Source organism: Pituophis catenifer, unplaced genomic scaffold (assembly GCF_029215685.1).
Source record: "Pituophis catenifer annectens isolate HBS135680 unplaced genomic scaffold, rPitCat1.0.hap2 SCAF_2, whole genome shotgun sequence".
NCBI lineage: Eukaryota > Metazoa > Chordata > Lepidosauria > Squamata > Colubridae > Pituophis > Pituophis catenifer.
Genome location: NW_027256882.1, coordinates 45,986,397 through 46,010,801, shown reverse-complemented (window position 1 = coordinate 46,010,801; position 24,405 = coordinate 45,986,397). Strand labels below are relative to the sequence as shown.

At 39.9% G+C, this 24,405-nt stretch overlaps 1 protein-coding gene across 1 annotated transcript in view; it reads left to right on the top strand.

Annotated features, from left to right (window-relative positions):
* The first annotated feature begins 238 nt into the window (after positions 1–238).
* The window catches only part of FAM3D (FAM3 metabolism regulating signaling molecule D), a 37,237-nt gene continuing 13,070 nt past the window's right edge, over positions 239–24,405 (top strand). Inside the window, exons 1-5 of the mRNA XM_070933523.1 lie at positions 239–305; positions 14,743–14,815; positions 18,567–18,677; positions 22,461–22,484; positions 24,155–24,278. Of these exons, the coding sequence (XP_070789624.1) occupies positions 14,803–14,815; positions 18,567–18,677; positions 22,461–22,484; positions 24,155–24,278 (272 nt within the window). The 5' untranslated portion in view covers positions 239–305; positions 14,743–14,802. The remainder of the gene's footprint in view (positions 306–14,742; positions 14,816–18,566; positions 18,678–22,460; positions 22,485–24,154; positions 24,279–24,405) is intronic.

Here is a 24,405-nt window from a genome sequence, read left to right as displayed (position 1 = left end):
TGGTAGAACAACTGAACTAAAAGTTACTGAGCAGAAGAAGAAGAACAGAAGAGCAGGTAGAATGCTGGATAAATATTGGTAGATGCTGGTGCATTAGTCCTGGTGAGTTTCAGCATTATTCAGAAGACAGTGGCACACCTATACAGGTGCATCAATGGATAACTGCTATGGTGAATGGTATTTTATTTGCAGAATAAAAGCTTTCCCATATCTGAATGGTGGACTGAAGGAGGTTTGAGAAATGCTACAGTGATCAGCTTTTCGGCCAATCGGTGTTACTCTGCCTACAGCTTGAACTGCCGCAGGTGAGGAAATGATAGATAGATAGATAGATAGATAGATAGATAGATAGATAGATAGATAGATAGATGATAGATAATCTGCTATCACCTGTCATTTTCTATCAAGTTGCTGTTACCATCAAATTTTTACACATAGTTATAAAATTAATCATATCTCTTTTCCAACCAACAATAGAAATAATTCCATATTCTAAAGTATTCTGATTCTTCCCTATCTTTAATCAACAAAGTTAATCGGTTCATTTCTGCACAATCTAAAATCTTTTTTATTACTTCATCTTTCAAAGGTATTTTCTCTGATTTCCAATTTTGAGCATAAATAATTCTTGCAGCTGTTATTACGTGTATAGTCAAATAAATATAATCCTTTTTAATTTTGTCAGGTAGGGTACCCAATAGCAACAAGTCTAGTTTGAATTCAGTATATAGTTGTGTCATTTCTTCCAGGCAGGTTTTAATTTTAATTTGATGGCAAGAATATGGTTATAGGAATGAACTTTTATAGTGGTTTGGATGACGATTAAGATAGAAACTGTCGGAACAAGAAGAATAAAAAGAACTGAAGAAGTTAACACCGAGATGTCACAGGGGAGGGATGATTGATGTATTAAATGTTTGTTTGTCTTAAAAATAAAAAACTTTTTTTAAAAAAGTTGCTGTTAGAATGCAGATTCAGGTGCTGCTGAATAGATTTGACACCGTAGCGCAAGTAGAAGTGTCCTGATTAAGAATCTTCAATTGTTGCAAATCGCTTATGTCTGCCAGTCAAGAATATAAAGATAGTTCTAAAAAAAAAAAAAATTAAACGCAGAAAAGAAAAAGAATCCAAAACGAAGAGGGTGCACCGTTTTAGTAGCGCAGAATACTAGTGAAAAGGCTAAAAAAGTGCCTGTTTGCAGTGCTCCAATACCTCTTGTGATAAGAACTAAGCAAATTTGTTTTTAAATGAAGTGTGTGCTTGACAGCATTCATGAATGCTTTGCACCCGTCTGTCCCACCACGAAAAAAAAAAAACCAGAGCCACATCTATAGTGTTGGAAGAAATATCCATCTGGTTCAGTTCCAAGCCGGGAGAAAGACACTGGAAACTTGGAAGCTGATTGGAAAGATGGTATAATGGTGAAGCAGAACCACATGGGTTCTGGTGCAGCTGACCACATGGAGTTGAGAGTGGGGGATATTTATACCTTCTCTTGGCCTTTGCACTTGAACTTCCTGTTCCTGTGCAAGAACATGTATTTTATTGGCTGTTGTCAGACTCCCATGGGGCCATGTACAAATCCTAAGACAGTGTTGGCGAACCTTTTCAGCATTGAGTGCCAAAACGGGAGAGTGTGCACTCCAGGAAGATGATCTTCCGATTTCAGGTGCGTGTGTGCGCACCGGCCACCTGGTCTTCCAGTTTCTGGCACGCATGCGAGCGTGAAGACTAGCTGGCTGGTGTGCATGCATGCAACATAAACCAGAAGTTCATGTTCCCGGCGCGCATATGCACACCAGGTGACTGCTCTTCCAGTTTCTGGCGCTCCCATGAGCGTGAAGATTAGCTGGCAGGTGCGCCAGAACCCAAAAAAGCAACAGGCAATGGCTCACATGCCTGGAGAGATGGCTCTGCGTGCCACGTCTGGCACATGTGCCATAGATCATGGTCCTAGGAGTTTGTCTGAGCTAAGTTTGGTTGAAGTTTGAACTGCTAGGGGTGGTACAACTGAGATGATGCAATGAAAGGCCTTTGGGCAATTCCTATTGTGGCTGAGGACTAATCCTACCTTTGTTGGATCTTGTGTGAGGGTATTTGCTTATGAATAGAGCTAGCTATCTCTTTATCTCTTGAGTGCTGATATCTGCTGAGGGCTATTAAGAAAGATGGGACCTGCTTCCCGAGAGTATGTTTCTCCATTTCTCATTCCAGGGAAATCTGCCTTTTTAATATTTCTCAAAACATTTCATTCTTCTAGGCGAGGGGTGGGTACTAACTTTCTACAATGCTTTACAAAAAAGGAGGTCATTTTTTAAAAGTACAATAATCGCTCTCTTCCTCCCTCCTCCCCTTTCTATTTTCCTAACTCAGTCACTGATTTAAGGTTCCTGTGAAGTCGATGCACATCATTCACTGTCTTTGTTTCTTCATAACCATTTATTCAACCATTCTTTGGTTGAATTTAGACAGAACAGGATTTGCTCCCTGGGGCTTTCATTCCATATTCATCCCTTAGGCTGGTATCAGAGGATTCTTGGCATAATGTCAAGTATCCAGGCTATAAATCATTTCCGAACATGTGGCAAATGAATCTAACCCTTCACTTGCCGCATGCCTTAGAGAGAAATAGAAAAATGGAGATCAGAAAGAGAAGAAAAAAGAGGTGTCAGGCACAGAACAGGGGAATACGGGGGTAACTTCATCCAAATTTGACTCCAGGTTGTTGTATACGATGTTTCCTTCCTGCTCATCCTGTAACCCGGGTGGATTAATCCTGAGAAAACAAAGTTCTCAATAGAGAAAAGTCTGTCACAGACAGGTCTGTTTAGAACAGTAATACAAGTTGTCCTTGATTTACGACCACAATTCAGCCCATAATTTCTGTTGCTAAGTGAGACATGTGTTAAGTGAATTTTGCCCCCCATTTTAGGATCTTTCTTGCCACAGCTGTTAAGCGAATTGGGTTTCCCCATTGACTCTGCTTGTCAGAAGGTCACAAAAGGGGATTATGTCACCCAGGGACATTGCAACCGTCATAAATATGAACCAGTTGCCAAGCATCCAATTTTTTAATCACGTGACCAAGGGGATGCTGCAACAGTCATAAGTGTGAAAAATTGTCATAAGTTGCTTTTTTCTTTTTTTATATATAAAATATTGTTTATTAAACAGTTTGTCTTTAAAAACAACACAAAAAACAATCACACATATGTAAAAACAAAACATGTCAAAACGTAACGTATTGAACATTAATGGTAATTTTATAGCATTTTGTATCAACTTACGTACTTTGCTTTTGTAGTTCTCTATTCTATCATTTCTATTTACTACTCAGTAGTAGAATAATCGCATTACTCCAACACATATATATATATACACATTATAATATTCATTTGTTCTTATCTACACATTTATATTCGTTTATATTTACCTCTCTTTACTTAATGTTGTTCAATTACTTTAAGTTTCATCAACATTAAGTTAAACATTTCTTGTTCTGATTTCTATTTTCGAGCTAACTGTACATTTTATTCCATATTTCATAATAGTCCGAATCCTCTCTCTCTTTCAACTCCATAGTCATTTTATCCATCTCTGTGCATTCTAGAATTTTCCTTATTACAGTTTCGTCTGCCGGTATATTTTTTTGTTTCCAATTTTTTGCGAATGTGATTCTTGCTGCAGTAAGTATGTGCAATGTAATGTATTGAAGTTTTTTATTCATTTTCAAGTCCAGTATTCCTAACAAAAACAATTCAGGTTTCATATCTATTTTTTGCTTTGTAATTTCTTCCAACCATTTTTGAATTTGACACCAATACTTCCTTGTGATGGGGCACGTCCACCATATATGGTAGAATGTTCCGGATTTATAGTTACATATCCAACAATTAGGTGATAAGTTGGGATACATCTTGGCCAATCTCGCTGGTGGCAAATGCCACCTATAAAACATTTTATAGAGGTTTTCTTTGTAGGTAACTGCTGTTGTCAGTTTGTAGTTCCTTTCCCATAGTTTGTCCCACTGTTCTAATTCTATACTGTGGCTGAAATTCCTTCCCCAACTAATCATCGTTTCTTTTACAACTTCCTCCTCCATTTTATGTCTTAGTAAAAATTTATATAATTTTGTAATGATTTTTCCTTCTGTTCCCAATAAAATTTTATCCAACTCCAATTGTTTTTCATGTATGTCAAATTGTTCTTGATCTTTTTTAGTCTTGTTTTAATTTGTAGGTAGGGCCATCATTCTATATTTATTCCTTATGTTTTCAATGTTTGCAATGATTTTAATTCTCCTTTCTCGTCTAAAATTTCTGAGTATCTTATCATTTTACTGAGGTCTATTGTATTTGGGTGTGTCATTGCCTCCATTGTTGATAGCCAATTTGGGATTTTCATATAGTGGTGTTTTTTAATCTTTACCCAGACATTGTATAGAGAATTCCTTATTATATGCCTCTGAAAATATGAATGTGTTTTATTTTTACCTTCCCATAGAAACCCATGCCAACCTAGTTGGAGATCGTGCCCTTCTAATGCTAATATTCTTTTGTTTTTAAGTTGAATCCAATCTCTTAACCATGTCAGCACTGCTGCCTGGTAGTAGAGCTCCCAGTCTGGGAGACCGAAACCCCCATGGTTCCTACTATCTTGTAACAGCTTAAATTTAATGCGAGATTTTTTAACCTGCCTATATAAATTGAGATATTATTTTGTTTATTTGTTTGAAAAAATTCTTTTCTAATCTTACCGGTATTGTTTGAAAAAGGTATAGCAGTTTGGGTAATATGTTCATTTTAATTGTTTAAATTCTGCCAATTAGTGATATTTGTAATTTGTTCCAATTTCCCAAATCTTTTTGTATTTGTTTTATCAGTGTATTATAATTATCTTCTTTTATCGTCATAAATTGCTTTTTTCAGCATCATAACTATGGTCACTAAATGAATTGTTGTAAGTCGAGGACTGCCGGGCATAGGCAACTTTGGAAGTCCAAAAAACTTCTTTATTCAGTATTGCCTTCATCCGGTTTACAATTTTGGCTTTATTCTGCTAGAAGGAGCCTAGCTTCAGTCCTTTAAAAGAGTTTTCAACTAAAATTATCCAGCGACTTGAATGCAAAGGAATATGACAAAATGACAAGTTAGCTTTGTGCTGGCAGTGAATTCGGGAATTCCATTTTGATCTGCAAGCTGCAGTGAACAAATAATTACGTTGTCAGATTTGCCCAAATATTGGAATGGCATAGATTTCAAGGTTTAGGTGGCTCAGTGGCTAAGACGCTGAGCTTGTCAGTCGAAAGGTCAGCAGTTCAGTGGTTCAAATCCCTAGTGCCATGTAACGGGGTGAGCTCCCGTTACTTGTCCCAGCTTCTGCCAACCTAGCAGTTCGAAAGCACGTAAAAAAATGCAAGTAGAAAAATAGGGGCCACCTTTGGTGGGAAGGTAACAGCGTTCTGTGCACCTTTGGCGTTTAGTCATGCCAGCCACATGACCACGGAGACGTCTTTGGACAGTGCTGGCTCTTCGGCTTTGAAACGAAGATGAGCACCGCCCCCTAGAGTCAGGAACAACTAGCACATATGTGCAAGGGAAACCTTACCTTTACCTGAAATCCAGTTATAGATATCGTAATTTTCACTATAACTTTAGACAATTAGTCGTGGTAGAATAACCATTCCAGTATGGCACCCTGCCAAGGTATTTCAGTTATAAATCCCAGTATTTGCCTTGGTTACAATGGTTGGGAATTTTAGATAAACAGGTAGTCCTCTATTTACCACAGTTCATTAGTGACCGTTCAAAGTTACAACAGCACTGAAACAAGTGACTTATAACCGTTTTTCACTCCCATGACCGTTGCAGCATCCCTATGGTCACATGGTTTACAGTCAGCTGCTTGACAACTGACTCACCTTTATGACGGTTGCAGTGTCCCGGGATTACGTGATCCCCTTTTGCGACCTTCTGACAAGCAAAGTCAGCGGGGGAAACCAGATTCACTTAACAATCATGTTACTAATTTAACCACTGCAATGGTTCTCTTTACAATTGTGGCAAGAAAGGTCGTAAAATGGGGCAAAACTCACTTAACAAATTTCTCACTTAGAAACATAAATGTGGGGCTCAATTGTGGTTGTAAGTGGAGAACCACCTGTAGTGGTCATCACATCCGCCTTAATTATTTCGTGCAGTGTCAAGATTTCCTGTTATGTTGGCATTAAAACATCTGTATTTCATCATTGCTCAAGAATTAACATTTATTTGACTAGGATGTATATCAGTTATCATACTGGAATGTGAGGGTCTTTAAGATTCTACCATTCCATGGTCCAGCAGCTTTTTAAAAGCCTGTCCTTTGAAATGGAAACCAGTTATAATATTCTGGGCACGAATATTCTGGCCCTGAAACCAGCAGTCACAGGCTACAGGAAATTGCCTTTTGTAAAACTGTTTGATTACTATGAAAAGAAGGACTAGGGGAGACATGATAGCAGTGTTCCAATATCTCAGGGGCTGCCACAAAGAAGAGGGAGTCAAGCTATTCTCCAAAACACCCGAGGGCAGAGCAAGAATCAATGGGTGGAAACTAATCAAGGAGAGAAGCAACTTAGAAGTAAGGAGAAATTTCCTGACAATTAGAACAATTAATCAGTGGAACAACTTGCCTCCAGAAGTTGTGAATGCTCTAACACTGGAAGTTTTTAAGAAGAGATTGTCTTCTTAACCATTTGTCTGAAGTGGTGTAGGGTTTCCTGCCTAAGCAGGGGGTTGGACCGGAAGACCTCAAAGGTCCCTTCCAACTCTGTTATTCTATTCTACCTGTTGGAAGAAATATCCTTCTGGGTTCAGCTCCATGTGGAGAAAAAGACACTGGAAACATGCAGACTGCTTGGAAAGATGGTTAAATGGTGGACAGGATCACATGGCTTGAGTTCCTGAACAGAAAAGGGGTCCAGATGCTGCGAATCCCTGGGTTTTTATGCCCTCTCTGGGTTTTGAACTTCCTGGGGCGCAGGAAGAGTATCCTGATTGGTTGTCGAACTCCCAGGGGGTGGGGGTCTTAGCTAGCTTTGCTGGCTGATGTAATCTTCCCAGGTGCCATGTGGTGAGTTTCTGTTGCTAGATGGGTCCCATTGTGTTAGTTTCTGTTGCTAGATGGGTCCTATTGTGTTGCAGATGATGGTCCATTGACAAAGATGGGAGGGAATTGAGTTTCTGCCTCTGGCCCATTGACAAAGGATGCGGGGGCAGGAAGGTGGGAGTTGTTTCATCTTTAAAACATGCTTCTCCATTTCTCATCCAAGGAAACATAATATTCTGCCTTTTTAATATTGCCTAAAATATTTCATTCTTCTAGGAAAGGGGTGGGTGATAACTTCCTACATACCCTTGAAATGGCCACATCTGAAGGTCCAGAGGAGAATTGGAATATTCCTGAATTCTCTGAAACATTCATGTCCTAGAATGGTTGTTTTTGCTTATCCCCATACTTAGTTCACCAGGTTTTCCTCACATTTAGCAGTAAAATGTCCTGATTTATCAAATTTTTAGTGTGGTTTGCATTTTGGTGTTGTGGTGAAGGGCGGTCACGTTTTCCCATCTTGTCGTTAGCGATGTCTGTTTGGATGAATGTCTGCATTTGGGCATTATATTTGGATTAATGTAAAATTCAGAGGGCTTAGTCTTGAACAGCACAGTCATTACTATTCATTATCCTTTCTTGTATTTCTAATTATCTAATGATCAAAGTTCCCTGGGCAGATTGTAAAGTGATTTAAAGCATTAAGAATTTCTAAAAATTTTCTAAAAAGAAAAGCATCAAAGTACAAAGGAATGCAGTGCAATTAATATATTTACTTATTTATTTACTTATTTATGTAGAAAATTTATATTGCCCCCTATCCGCACATGGCAACTCAAGGCGGCTTACAAGGACATAAAAACACCTTATAAAAGAAATAAAAAGAATAAAAAGTAAAATAACAATAAAATATTATAATAAAATAATAATTTTTCTAAAGGGTAGAAAACATGGAATCCATTGTCACAATGCAGAGTGGGAACTTTAATTCTCTATAAAGCTATAGAGATGCCTGAGAGAAGAGAAATTGTTTTCCAAATGGCTTCCCCAAATTAAAATTAAAATCATGCCTCTCTGAAGACATTATTCCAAAAATGGATCATCACTACTCTCTCGCAATCATTAGCCTTACTTCAGTTGACAGGGGCACTAAGAATAGGGCATCCAGCAATGGTAAACTTTTTTGATAAGCACTCAGCAATAGCACTTAGATTTACCAGTATATACCTCTTCATAGTGCTTTTGCAGCTCCCTCTAAGTGGTTTAAAGCGTCAGCATATTATCCGCAACAATCTGGATCCTCACTTTACCAACCTTGAAAGGATGGAAGGCTGAGTCAATCTTGAGCCAGACAGGATCGAACTGCTGGCAGTGAGCAGAGTTAGCATTCTGCATTCTTGCACTGTGGAAAAAGGGATGCAAAAATTGGACCCATCACTTGGGCCTACAGCCATGGGCTTACATTGTCCTGTTTTGACCATAGATTTAGCAGATCAATCTAGTTCAACTTTCAGTTCTGACTTCCAGGGAAGAAATGGGAGACCAAAGACATCTCCTCCAGAATCACAGCTGACAACTGGAGTGGAATGAGGAGCCAGCAAATAGACTGACTTTGTCATTCCTCTTGTGACAAGGAGAGGACTTGAGATCACCTATAAGTGCTCCGGACACTTGCTCCTCATGAAGAGACCACAGAACAGTGGTCTCTAGCGGGTTTATTGCTCAAGGAGATAAGTGTTGTGGCCAGTGGTGGGATTCAAGTAATTTAACAACCGGTTCTCTGCCCTAATGATTTCTTCCAACAACCAGTTTACCAAACTGCTCAGAAAGTTAACAACCGGTTCTCCCGAAGTGGTGCGAACTGGTTGAATCCCATCACTGGTTGTGGCCCACCAGCGTCAGTGGAGTTGGTGGCAGATTCAGACAGTGAGGAGGTTGGGGAGGAACATGGGCCAGTCCTGGAGTCTGGGGCAGGCTCTGATGAGTGCTCTGCATTGGAGGCAGAGATGGGGCCAGGGCCATTATCAGCTGCCTTTGGAGTCAAATATCAGTGGGGCAGAAGAACAGCTGGAGCCTGTTCCCGATGTACACATGCGCAGACCTGCCAGGAGAAGGGAACAGCTAAGGAACAAGGGTCGACTCGGGAGTAAAGGTACAGGTGGACGGTGAATGGCCCCTCCCATAGGGAATAAAGAGGAGCGAAGGGGAGGGGAGTTTGCAGGAGACAATTAGTTCAATTCATTAGGGTGAAGATCTGTTCCTGACTTCTTGCCAAGTAATTGCTGCTACAGTGTGGAGTTTGGAAGATATCAGCCTGGCAACTCTCCAAGCCTGATAAAGGTCTGTAATTGTGAAATCTCATGAAAGACTGTTTGCTGGGACTTTGCTGGAGAGGAATTCCCTTTAACCTAAATAAAAGAGGTTTTATCGGGATGAGGAATCTGCTTCATGATCTTGGGAAGCCTAGGTCAGAACAATAAGGGGATAGGCATCTTGCTCAAACTGCCTTTAAAAAGATGCTAAGTTTGCATAGTTCTTTTTCTAATCACTTAAAAATATTACTTGATAGCTGCCTTTCAGCTATCGTTGATTGACAAGTTTGATAGCATCAGTTGAGTTTCTGTCAATCCTTAGTGAAAGAAGTTTTAAATACAAGTTTCAGGACTTTAAAAAATGGATGGGGAGAAATAAACAGCAAAAGAATGATTACTGCTTTGATTTTAGGATGTTACAAAAGGACAAGGGATCTAAACAAATTTGAAATAAGATTTTGGAATTAATTATAAGACACCTTCTCATGGGAAAAATGCTTTTGTTTTGAATACTCTTTAAAAAAAAAGATAGGATGAGTCTTTGAGAGTTGGATACTAGTGAAAACTAGAAGAAATGAAATTCTTTAATTGTTCTTCTTACAATTAAAGAAGAATACTTAAATTCAACTTACAAATACAGAATAAAGCAAAATATTTTAATATTGGACACACTGATGGATATTTTGAACAAAGGACTCAGACTTTAATTTAAAAAGTTTCTGCCTATATACTGTAGATAGATTCTGTTTAAAAGATGTTATGGAAGAGGAATCTGTTTTATTTATTTCATTTATTGAGACTGATTTGAAAGTGGATTTAAAAATGGCAGGATACAAGAAACATCAAAAAAAAATATATCGCACTGTGCATACAAAAGTACATTGTCTTAATAACTAAAAGGGATATACAAATAATAAGAAAGTGACCTGGATGACGTAAGTCATTTTCTGTGCTACATGCACAGAATGCACAGAAATTTCTGTGCATTTTTATTAATTATTTTAATCATAATGTGTATTTCTGAGCAAGTATTTTCCTAATAAATATTCCCTGGATGGGAGGGTTAATAAATGGCATTGCAAAATTCACAGAGCTGTGAGTTGCATATGATTTTTGAAATGCAAAATTAAATGCATTTATTGAAATATCGACTGTACCAAGCAGCTTTCTCCCAATCTTCATTGCAACAGTCACCATCTCAAATCATATTATTATACTTCTGGAGGGCAATGATTTGAATAAACACTGTAATCTTTATTTGTTCCTTATAGTTTGTTCCTTGATTTGTTCCTTATAGCTTGTTCCTTGATTTGTTCAGCATCCTTGTTTAGACAAGAAATAGATTTCCACTTGTGGATTACACAGCTGTGTTTACCTTTGTATGCAGTTCTTTGATTACGTGCTTAACTCAATTATTTTCTCTTTAAACTTTTAATCTGAAGGCATCAAAGTGAAGCCGGATCTCCTGTAAACCACCTTACAACCCTTGTATTGCAAAACAGTTACAATCAATTCTCTGGGGAATAGAAAGAGGAAGCAGAAGGGGAAGAAAGGGAAAATAGAAAGAGCTAAACTCTTGTTGGCTTAAAGAAGCCTGTGCTTTGGTTTGTGTTGAATAGTAAAGTAAAAAGCATTAGGCAACAGTGTTTCCTGGTCATATTTTTCCATCGCAGTGCATTATCTTAAGCTGCCCATCCTCTTCAGTCTGAAAAAGCTCCATGGAACAATCTTGGAATGTAGTTAAATCTCTTGAGTGCCAGAAAAACTGCAGTCCACTAGAGAAATTACTTGTGCACTAAAACAGGACATCCATCCTTGGTCAACTCATATCACCTTTCAGAATGTCACTGAATTTCTCATCACAACTTGGTTGTCTTCTTGCAGATGTTTTGTTACTAACATCTTCACTGCTAGAAGGAATGGGGTTTGCTCTCTTTTTTATGTTTAGGAGATGACCAGGCTAAGCCTGATGGAGGAGTCAAACATGTCATCAGCCATCAGTCCCTTCGCATCCACAAAAGATCTAAGTTCAGCCCACCTTGAATTCCTGTGTCTTTTATCTACCACCAGTTGCTTGGACTTATTAGTAGTTCAAATTAGAAATTCTGTAATTTCTTTTCCTTAACCTGAAGTAACCAGGATGAGCTCCCTTCTGTAGAGAGATAGGCAGGGGTGGGCTGTTGGGAGTTCACAGGGGTTTGGGAGAACCTCTAGCTAAAATTTTGTGCAGTTTGGAGAACCCCCAAATCCCACTCCTGGCTGGCCCCGCCCCTCCCACTCCACCCCTCCCAGGAATCCCCATGTGGCCCATTTTAGATACAAGTAAGTGCAGGGCAAGCACAGAGGATCGGGGAGAGCGAAAAACGGGCCTACCAGAAGTTTGGGAAGGGCCTGGGGAGCCCATTTTCACCCTCCTGGAGGCTCGAGAAAAGCCTCCAGAGCCCGGGGAGGGCACAAATCCACCCCCCCCCACCGTGGTGCAGGAGGCTGACTAGGCTACGCCCACCATGGCCACACCCACCCACCAACCAGGCAGAGAACCCCTTGTTAAAATTTTTGAAGCCCACCCCTGGAGATAGGTATTCTAAGAATAAAGGAGCTGAACACAAATTAATTTTAAAATCTATTTCACGTCTTAAGTGTGTCTCTTTGGAACACAGAATTTAGTCATGACATTTTTTTTCCCTCTCTCTTGGAGCATAACAATTCTAATATTCTTTAGGCAAAATTATTTTCTTCCTCGAGCAATAGGATTATGACCAAACATCTATCTTTCTAAAAACCTTTGTGGATACATCAGTTTACACATTCAAGAACTGGCCTATTATTTTTTATTTCAGGATGTAACTAGAACATTTCATGTACCTTTATGTACTTCATATATCTTTAATGCAAAGGTGAGCAAATGACAGTCTATAGTCTCATTTTTGCGGTCCTTGAAACTATCCTCAACCTCCTCCCCCCAACCCTTTCAAGCAGTGGTAGAATTCAATTTTTTTTACTACCGGTTCTGAGGGCATGGCTTGGTGGATATGGCAGGGGAAGGATACTGCAAAATCTCCATTCCCACCCCACACCAGGGTAAGGATACTGCAAAATCTCCATTCCCTCCCCACTCCTGGGGGAAGGATATTGCAAAATCTCCATTCCCACCCCAATCTGGGGCCAGCCAGAGGTGGTATTTGCCGGTTCTCTGAACTACTCAAAATTTCCGCTACCGGTTCTTCAGAACCTGTCAGAACCTGCTGAATTTCACCCCGCTTTCAAGTCCTGAAATTTGATAAACCATTCATGTTGATTGGTGATGTTGCAGAAATCTGTGATGTGATCAGTGAGATATTGATGGCCCCATCTTAATGTCTCCTTGGATAGGAGATTCTGAGAGCTGAAATCACTGTGTAAAGACTCAAGTTAATATATCTCCTAACATAGTGATTTCCACTTCCAGATTCTCCTGTCCAGGAGTCATTAAGGGCCATCAATGTATCGCTGATCACATCCTCTAGAATACAGCTCTATCTTCCAGACATGTTTCCAGTGTTAATATGACTGCCATCAAACTAAAAGTCTAATATGTCTTTTCATGCAAATCTTGGTTTCTGGGATTTTACAATCCAAAGAGATCACAGTTAATTCAAGCAAAGACTGATTTAATCCAGCATCTGAATTCCATAGGTTAGTCAGATGCTAATGTGTGAATCGCAGAAGTAAGGTATGAAAGCAATTGCCCTTCCTTGTTGTATTCTCCAGCAAATGTTAAAGAGAAAGAGGCATAAAAATGGCATAAGACAATGTTTCTCAACTTGTGGTCCGCAAATCCCTGGGGGAGGGGGCATGATGTCATCCTGGGAAGGGTCCTCAAAGGCTTGAAGAGATGTTATGATTTAAATTTTGAGCTAAGTCTTGGGGGTCCATGGCCATGATCCATGGTGATCCGTGGTCACAAAGGATATTTAAAGGGGATCCATAGTGAAGAAAAAGTTGAGGAAAAGAAAAAGAGAATTGGAAAAGAAAAAACCTTCAATATCCCCTTTCTACATTTTGTTTATTCATTAGTTTTAATGGCAATTAAAGCAGAGGTGTTTTGCTAGGGGATTAAAAGAATCAGGAAACTGCCAGGAGAGTACAATAAAACGTATGAACAACTAGAAACAATAAACCAGGGGTGAAATGCTTCCAGTTCACTCCAGATGAACCAGGCGAACCAGTAGTGATAAAAACTACCGGTTCAGGTGAACCGGTAGTAAAAAAAAAGCTGCCAGTCCAATCTTCATTACAGCTCCATAGAAAGTAATACATACTGTAGATTGGCATTGGCATCCTTCAGTCTCAAAAGACTATGGTATCGTGCTCTGGAAAGAGATCCTAAAACAGCATCTAGTGTGACTAAAAAGGCCAATTCGAGACTGTAGATTGAAGAAAGTTAAAAAAAAGCTACCGGTTCGTCGGAACCGGTATTTCCGATGATCAGCTGTGCCACGCGGTTTATATTTGCTAGAAAGCAGGAAATCCTGCTTTCTAGTGAAGCTAAATCGTGCGGCACAGCTGTCCTCCCCCCTCACTGTTCAACTTACCTAGTGAAGTCTCTTTTTTTACGTCCAAAGCACACGTTTGGTGTGCACTGTGCATGTGCGCACGCAGCGCACATCTGGCGCATGCCGCACATACGCGGACAGCGAACCGTTGGTGATCCACGGAGGATTTCACCACTGCAATAAACAATGCCTGGATGCTCTTAACCAGCATAGTGGGTTTTTTCTTTTAATCTGTATAAAATCAACATAAAATATTTTGCTGTCTGAGATGGCCCGGTGAAAACCAGGACATCCACAGTGTGTCTGTCAGGCTGCACATTTACAATCAAAGCTCTTCTTATAGGCATTGCATAGGCAATATACTTCAAATGGAAGCAGTGCTTCATTTACATGGTTGTTGCTGCCATCTTGAATTTTTTTAACTGTCACCTCCCAGGATTCCAGTCATCACAAATTTAGTAATATTCAAATCAATGTGTGTCATAGAGTGGTTAGCATGAAATCCTTGATCAGGCATGAAATTCACCAACGCAACGGTCCTTAAACCAATCTTCATTGCAGCTCCATAGAAAGTAATACATACTGTAGATTGAAGAAGGTTGAGGAATCGGTGTATTAAATAAAAATATTTTCTGTCGTTTATCAACCAGCAGTAAATGTCCATGGCATTCATGGTGAGGAATTATGGACATGTTTGAATTGTTCACACATCAAAACAACTCTCTCCACATCTTACTACATATTGCTTAATTCTACAGCAGTTAATATTCTTCCAAGTAAGTTCTTTGGTCTTTTTGCTTCAACAGGTTAGCTGGTGTCCTTTCTGATAAGCTTCCGTATATCTTTCACTTCACTGGAATAAAAACATGCGAGTAGCAGGTAAGCAACAGAGTTACTTAGGCGAGATGAGCAGGATCGAAATACGATGAATGAATGCAATGCAATGCAATGCAATGCAATGCAATGCAATGCAATGCAATGCAATGCAATGCAATGCAATGCAATGCAATGCAATGCAATGAAACAGGCTCTGATAAGAAAAGAAAAAAGATTCAAAAGTTTTGTTTTTGATTCTCACAGCTGATCATTGCCATTCACTTTCCATTTTCTGGGGTATTTTAGAAGATATTTTAGGAGTTTATTTATTTATTTATTGGTTCGATTTATATGCCGCCCTTTTCCAGAGACTCAGGGCGGCTTACAGTGCGTTAAGCAATAGCCTTCATACTTTTGTATATACCTGCTTAGTAGGGCTTTCAGACCCCGCCAAGCGGTGTTCTTTTTTATACAAAGTCAGCTTATTGCCCCCACAAACCGGGTCCTCATTTTACCTACCTCGAAAGGATGGAAGGCTGAGTCAACCTTGAGCTTGGTGAGATTTGAACTTGCAGTAATTGCAGGCAGCTGGTGTTACTTAACAGTGCTTTAGTCTGCTGCGCTACCAAGGCTCTTATGGACGTTAGTCCATAACGTCCCAGATGTCAGCTCCCAAATGTCAGCTCCTTAGATAAAGCAGATATTCCTGATTCTATCAGAAAAAAACTTTTGCCAGCATGACAACTAACAGATGTGTCAAGCAAATCTAATATCATTATCAAAACACAAAGCAGGAATAGGGAGGGGGGAAATTAACTTGCACATAGGCATGCCTACAGTTACAATACAGTTTTTTTTCCTTTTGAAAATAAATATCACGAAAGGGATTTCCATCAACCTAACATTGGACTGGTCATGCAAAGCTGTTTGTTTCATGCATCGCCATGGAGTCATACTCCCATCCCTGACTCCTATATTCTGTACTCTAGGAAACCTCAGACTAACATCTGGGCCAACTAAAGATGTAATGTCTATTTCTCACTGGTTGCACAAGAATAGATGCTCCTATGGACAAAAGATTGTTTTGTGGCTCAAAGGAGGATAGTTCATGTCTCCACAATGGGTAGATATAAATCCCTCTTTTAAACAAGCCACCAGAGGAACAATCTGTCCAGCAGCACCCTGCTTTTTGAATGCTCCTTTTAGTGGCTGCCCATTCATTCGAGGCACTGACTACACATGGACAGTTTCTGAGTCCTCACCCAGAGTGTGGGAACTAACTAATCTAGCAGCTTTGTAAAGATCTAGGATATTGTCCAACTTCAAAGTTCCTTTTCTTTCAGGGTCAGATAAAAGATCTCGGGAACGGAAAAACAAGGAAAGGATTTGAGTTACGGTTGTAGGGTTGGCTTAATTTTCCTCCTGTTTTCCCTACCACCATATTAACACTTAATTAGATGGAGTTGTGTCAGCCTTGTGTGGGGTCTAGACAGAAAATATGACCAGAGTCTACTTTATTGTAAGGCTACATTAACAGAATCCCACAAATCTGGAAGTGGATTTCTCCTCCCCTGTTGCCTTAACAGCCTAAGAAGCTAGAAACAGTCTGCGCCACTTGCCACAATCACATTCCTACTGCAGGCTAAGCTGTCTCTTATCTGACTGGCTATAGCTCTTCCCCATCTCTCAGGATCATTTCCCCATAGCATTACAAGTGGAGAGTGAATTATTGACCCAAAGGAACTGTACTTTGTCCTCTCTAGTAGTCCATATTGAGGCCACTATTCTCTCTATCTAAGCCAGTGGCCGGCCTGCCTGCCTGGATGGGCAGATTCGTATTTTAAATCCCCTGGCTGGCAAATGAATAGAAAATGGCATTTCATGCCCTTCTTCCCAACAGACATCTGATTATTTGTTTGACTTCTAAACTGCAAGATCCATGGCATTCCTTGTGGCATGCAAGGGTAATTAAAACAGAAACAGAAAATATGCAACTCCCAAAGTTGATATCACCTAGCATGGGAATTTGCAAGAATGCTCACAGCTGGAATAGTCAAATACATGGATTGTCTCCTTAAATAAATGACCTGGAGAATTCAAATCTAGATTGATAGAAAATTTATTCTGTAGAAAGATTGTAGGGTTCAGGCTCTGAAACAAAATTTCGCTACAGCCTAAAATCATTGTATCTGCCTTTGTTTCTCTCTTTATGAGTTTGCTTCAGCTTGTTCAAGCATACTGTGTTAAATAGGGATCCAGAGAATGAACTGAAGGGTTCGATTCTTGGGATCTTAATGTTTTCCCTTGATTAAAGTTTTATGAGTTATATTTCCACTTTCAGAAATCTGTGGCCACTTCTTCTCCTCCTCCTCACTATCTCTGTCTTTGTACAAGTTGGTTATGATAGTCCTTCCAAAAACAGGTATCTCATCATTGTTAATTTTCCAGGGTTTTGTGAGGAAAGTTTTCCTCACAAAATATAATTTTGTTATTTGAAAATTTGTTGTTGTTAGTTGTGAAGTCATGTCCGACCGATCGCAACCCCATGGGCAACATTCCTCTAGGCCAGTGGTTCTCAACTTTCCTAATGCTGCGACCCTTTAATACAGTTCCTCATGTTGTGGTGACCCCCAACAATAAAATTATTCCTAACAGCATTGAAAATATGTGTTTTCCGATGGTCTTAGGCGATCCCTGTGAAAGGGTCATTCGACCCCCAAAGGGGTCCCGACCCACAGGTTGAGAACCACTGATCTAGGCCTTCCTGTCCTCTACCATCCCCTGGAGTCCATTTAAGCTCACACAGACTGCTTCAGTGACTCCAGCCACCTCATTCTCTGTCGTCCCCTTCTTCTTTTGCCCTCAATCTTTCCCAGCATTAGGCTCTTCTCCAGTGAGTCTGGAGTATATATATATATAACTCCAGTGAGTTATATTTGAAAATATAAAGGACTGAATTCAGCACCTGGATTTGCCCTCACCTAGCTTTGGCTTACATATTTTCTCCATTCTGACCTCCATTATTCAGAGGATCATTCATTTTCCATCTTATCATCCTTGTTTATTGGCCGATTTATGAATAGCTGCATAATAACTTGGTGGCTGGTTTTACACATCATGTATCAAGCCATAATCCATGGTTTACAATTCACAAAATCCAGACAAACCACAGTGCGACTTGGTAGAAATATGAATCTTGACAGAGGTTGAACAAGCCATAAGCCATGGATTGTTTTAACCATGGACTGTTGAATAGATTGCATGAAAATGAGATGACACATAAAAGGAGACACACCCTTCTATAGCAATAGCAATAGCATTTATAGATTTATATACCACTTAACAGTGCTTTACTGTCTAAGCAGTCTAAACTCTCTAAGCAGTTTACAAAGTCAGCATATTGCCCCCAACAATTTGGGTCCTCATTTTACCCACCTCAGAAGGATGGAAAGCTGAGTCAACCTTGAGCCTGGTGAGATTTGAACTACCAAATTGCAGGCAGCAAAAGTAGCCTGCAGTACTGCAGTCTAACCACTGCGCCAGCATGGCTCACCATGGCTACCTGAGATTTTGGATTCTTGCTGCCAGTGAGAATAGACAATACTTTAGAAGGATTTCTGATATTTCTTAGCTGAAAAAGATTGATTCATCCATAGCATGCCAGTTCTAAAAAGTTACACTTTATTTGACTAACCAGAAAGATTATATTGTTGACATTTAGGCTGCAGAGCAAGGATTAGTTTTTATGAGTTTTGCAACACACCCAGCTTTCTCAATTTATCTTGTACCTGACCTTGTCTTCCTCCTGGCCTAGGTGTGCTGAGGATCGTGGTGATGGTGTTTACCTTAGCTGCAACCTGGCTTTTTGCCAGCACTTATTTGAAGAACACAAGCACGCATTCAATCAGTGTGAAGACGTGGCTGAGTAAGTTATAATAAATTATACTTCTTTCATCTCTGTTCCATTCCATCTTTTTTTCCCTTCTTCTTTTGCCCACTAGGCTCTTCTTCCAGCTTAGCAGATGAAATGCCATCTACTAAAAAAAAGTTTTCCATCTTTTCAATCTAAACTGTAGTCCTGGGAAATATGGTTTGTCTGCATGACATTGTTGGAAGAAAAATCCATCGGGTTCAGTTCCAAGCTGGAACTGGAAACATGGAGGCTGCCTGGAAAGATGGTTTAATGATGAAGCAGAACCACCAAGGTTTGTAGTTCTGGTGCAGCCGACAAAACGGAGTTGAGAGTGGGTGGTTTTTATTCCTTCTCTTGGGCTTTGTATTTGAGCTTCCTGCTCCTGTGCAAGAACATGTATTCTGTTGACTGTTTTCAGATCCCTATGGGGTCATGTAGGGGTTATGTAGGGGTCATAGCTGGCTCCATAGGCAGAAGAGGAAATGCAAATCTTAGGCTGAGCTCCCAAGTTTGGTTGAAGTTTGGACTGCTCTGAGATGATGCGATGACTGAAATACCCTTAGGAGATTGTGCAATGTAGTGAGCTCTGTGTCTTCTGCTAAATGGTAGTGGGCCACAACCAGTGATGGGATTCAACCAGTTCGCACCACTTCGGGAGAACCGGTTGTTAACTTTCTGAGCAGTTTGGCAAACTGGTCGTTGGAAGAAATCATTAGGGCAGAGAACTGGTTGTTAAATTACTTGAATCCCACCACTGGTTAATACTATTATGTCCTGAAGGATCCTGTCCTGTTCTTCTTAATCCCATCACCCTGGAGCTGAAGGTCTTTTGTTTTGTAGATAGGCTGGCCCAGTCTTTCTTAATGGACACAAAATGTCTGCTGGGGTGGGGTGGGGCTATTAAGAAAGACTGAGTTTGCTTTCTGACTTTTTTTTTTAACATGTTTCTCGAAAAAGCCAATAAAAAGGCACAGGTGGAAGAGAAGAATTTTCCACCAGCCTCAGGACGGTCCTGATAGCCCCTTTATCTGATTTAACTTCTTTAGAGGAAGTGAGCTGCATCTCACAAAAATGTGTGACTTTTGATAAAATGTGTTGGTCAGAAAAGGACTCCTGATTTTTTTGTCACCATAAGATAAAACAGGTCTTCTCCTACAATTTCCCCAGGCTCATGTTCTTATAATGCAAGAGAAGGAAAAGATCAAATCTTCCTTCCATATTTAAGATGTGACTTGGATTGAACATTCCTCTAAGAAAAATTAGGAAGGATTGTCTTTTCTCTCTACTCTAAATAGAAGAAGACTTCCTTTCTGCAGAAGAAGATTATAATAATAGCTTCCACCAGAGCAGAGAAAGATTTGGTAGAGGGTGGTTGGAAATAAGGGTTAACGTGAGAACAGTTTCATTCACTGGAACATTTATCCCTGAAATTTAGAATTTTAGAATAACAGAGTTGGAAGGGACCTTGGAGGTTCCTGCTTAGGCAGGAAACCCTACACCACTTCAGACAAATGGTTATCCAACATTGTCTTTAAAACTTCCAGTGTTGGAGCATTCACAACTTCTGGAGGCAAGTTGTTCCACTGATCAATTGTTTTAACTGTCAGGAAATTTTTCCTTAGTTCTAAGTTGTTTCTCTCCTTGATTAGTTTCCACCAGGGGTGAAATGCTCCTGGTTCGGACCGGATCGCCCGATCAGGTAGCGATGGAGGCGGGTGGTTCGGAGAACCAGTAACAAAAATCCCTGCCCCCCACCCTATGCCGAGCTGAGCCGTGCGATCATCAGAGGCTTTTTTTCTTTTAAATGGCTCTGACGATCCAAGCTCTGGTGATCCCAGCTGAGTTGCCTGATTGTCAGAGGGTTTTTTAAAAACTCTCTGCCGATCAGGCAACTCAGCTGGGATCATCAGAGCCATTTAAAAGCATTTTTTTACAACCTCTTCACTGAAGAGGTTGTAGAAAAAATAGTTTTAAAAGTAAAAAAAAAAAATTGGCCACGCCCACCAATCACATTACACCCTCCACCAAGCCATGCCCACAGAACCGGTAGTAACAAATTTTAGATTTCACCACTGGTTTCCACCAATTGCTTCTTGTCCTACCCTCAGGTGCTTTGGAGAATAGCTTGACTCCCTCTTTATTTGTCTTGATTATTTGTCTTGATGGGAGTATATGTGGACCCTAGGATCAGATGCTGTTTCTGGCTTCTGCTGGAGTATAGTACAGAGATAATGTTTCAGATTCATAATAGTCTTGTTCCTTCCTGTTTTCCTGCTTTATATTGTTTTGTACTGATTAAACTGCTTTGATATTTTCTTTTAATGGGAACCAGTAGAGAAAATGTTTAACAAATAAATCATCTGAATTTCTGTCTGAATTTGGCAAATATTTTCTAATGTTACCCCCCAAGAGTCTTTGGACTGTGGACAGGTAGAAATGTGAGTTAATAAATGTTCTGTATGCTCATATGATCTCAGGGCTAAAAGTTATGATATAAGCTCTTTTTTACATGCAAATCCAATCCTCCACCTTCTAATCTCCATTCCCCTTGGAAGTCAAGGAGAAACATCTAATGGAGATTCCACTTGTGAATAGCAGTAGAATTTTCCTTTAATAATGAGAAGCTTCCTTTAATAACTTTCTCTAGTACATGTTGGTTCTACTTAAGATCCAAAAAGCACAAATAGAAGACTCCTTGGGGATTTTTTTACTCAACCTAAGAAGATAAAGCACAGAGAGGATTTTGAGAGTTTATGACTACACTTATGTCTTCTTCCTTGCTTTCAGACATCAGATAAGAAGACTGAAGTCCTGCATAATTCTATTCCTAGTCTCCAAAGTCAAACTAGGTTTTGTAGTAGATGAGATTTAGGTAACTTTTGCAATTCAGAAGTCATAGCTCAGTCTCCTGAACCTCTGGAAGACTGAAGAGGGCTGTGAGTGTGTGATATTATTGCAAGTGTTGAGGCAAATTTTGTGAGTTTTACAGTGGAAATGAAAGCCTTCCAGAGACCAATTAATTCCATCACTTCTCTTCAATTCTCAGTAATCTTCAAGTGGTAGGAAATTGTACCATTGCATTCAGCTCTTCTGCTGAATTTCATCAACACAGCCTGAAATAACCAACCCCAGACTAGCCAAATTTCACTGCAATAGTATCTCTTTCATGTATTATATTGTATACATAAAAGAGAAGGAAGTGAAAGAAAGAAGGAAAACGCTGCAAAAAAATCTTTATCTTTCAAGTACAATAAAAACTGTTCACATATGTATTCATGCCATGTTATGCAATTAAATTATTACAGCTTATCAGTTCACTCAATTATGGGAAACAAGTAGGAAATTAAAGAGATAAATTATTTAAATTTATAAATAATCCTTTAGGAGTCCTAGCGATAACATCTTATTTAAATATAGAGAGTAAATGAATTATTTTAGGCCACTAGACTTTGAGGGAAAATTGCTTCCAACCTTATTGTATCTATTTTGATGAATCATGGAAGCATGCAATATCTATTTCCATTATCTCTTTCTTTTAACAAAAAAATTAGTCTTAGGATTTTGTGAGGCAAAGCTTTTCTTTGCTTACAAAGCATGAGGGTTACCTCAGAGATATTTTTGTGCGGACAAGGAACTATACTGTAATCCATAGCATATTTTAAGTAGTCAACTTTTAAATCTTTTAAAAGATTTTGGTCCCTCTTATTCCAGAGGCTCTCAAATCCAATCAGTAAGAGAGTTGATTCTAATCTGATTTAAAATATTCTGTTTTGTCTTTTCTGATGGCTTCTGCAGGGTCCCACACTAACTCAAGTACAAGTAAGTACATTTCTTTCAGTATTATTTCTTTTCTTTTTTTACCTTTGTATCAGAATGCTAGTTCTGCAGATCTGAGTTTTCTGCGGTTATAATTTTAGGACAAAGCCCCTGAGAATAAACGTTGGTCATCCCCAGAATGTCCAAGGCCTACTTTCCTTCTCCTTGTTCCAGCCAACATTCTTTTCCATGCACACCTTTGTCTCCTTTCTTGTAAAGATGAGAAGACAAAGCTGCCGTGATATTTTCCCCCTCAGTTAAGGGCCAGAAAAAAATGGCTTCTTTTTACTTTTTACTTTCCTTACAAATGTATTGGTACAGAAAGGAAAGGAGCCCATATACTTGGTCCCTTAGATAAGAGGCCCAAGGTATCCTTCTTAGTGTGCCTGGTCCTTTTCTGTCTAACCCAAAGTACCAAATTCTACCCCCAACAATGGTGTTTTTAGGACCGGTTCAAGCTCAGAAATGATCACTAATGCTAATAGAGTTCACCAAGTGATGTCTGAGACCTACTTCTTTTCTTTTGCTCATCAGGTGCATGGGCTGACTCCACATTTGGAGAGGTCATTGGCATCCTTTCTACTATCAATGATGCATGGCAGGGTTATCTTGGTGCCTCTGGCTGGAGGCAGTGCTCCAATTAGTATTGTCCAACTGGACCTATCAAATGGAATACATAGTAGACATCAGTAGCGGCTCTAAGACAGCCAAAATCTGGCCTTGACCCTGTCAGCTGGTATCTCAATAAAATTAAGGTCATTGATATGGTTTCCAGTAGAAGGTTACTCCCTCTGCTTTTGGCACAGTGGCCCCCATAGGCTTGTTTTTCACCCTCCCCAGGCTCCAGAGGCTTTCTTGGAGCCTGGGGAGGGCGAAAACGGCCTTCCCCCCTCCCCCCGGAGGCCCTCTGGAGGCCGGAAATGGCATGTTTCCCAACTTCCAGTGCGACCGGATGACCCAAAAATCAGGTGGCTGGTGCGCTCTTGCACACTGAAGCTAAGATAGGGCAATGCTCACGGGCCCACAGATATGGCTCCGTGTGCCATAGGTTCGCCATCACGGGCCTATCACAAAGCAAAATGGAAATTCAACAGAAAGCCTAAGATGGCCAATATCATTCTTGGTCCCATGCACCCATAAAATGATTGGAAATATTTGGGGAAAATGTACAGGCTGGTCCTTGACACATGACCACAGCAGGGAGCAGAATTTCCATTGTGCAAGGCACAATTTTATGACCTCTTTTGCCATGGTTTTTAAGCGAACCACTCTAGCTGGTAAGTGAATTGTGTGATTGTTAAGGGAATCGGGCTGCCCCCCGTTGACTCTGCTTGGTAGAAGCCAGCCGGGAAGGTCATGAATGGGGATCATATGACACACCCCCAGGACACTGCAACCATTGTAAATACAAGCACCCAAATTTTGATCACGTGACTTGTGGGGAATTCTGTGACAGTCATAAGCATAAGGACTGGTTGTAAAAAAATAAATAAATCACCGCCATGATAACTTTGAATGGTCGCTTAATGGTTGTAAGTCAAGGACTTACCTGTACAGAGCTTGTGTCAATGATGTGGTAGATGGGTCCCAATTAAGAGAAAAATGGAGATCTCTCACATAATATAATTTACAGGATGCTTTTTTTAAAAATCCCTTCTGAATTTTCTTGCCAGAACCACCATTAGCACAAAATAAGTGCAATAAGAGAAGACCTTGTCCAGAACATACTTTTTCATTCAAAATCATCAGTGGTGCAGCAAATGTGGTTGGTCCTTCCATTTGCTTCGATGGCAATATGTAAGTTCTGTGCAGTCGATGCACTTGTCCATATTCATTTCATAGACTTTGGCTTTGCATTTTCCAGTATATGCCGGTTGAACTTCAACTCTCAATCTCTCTTCATTTGCATTTTTTTTTTTTTTAG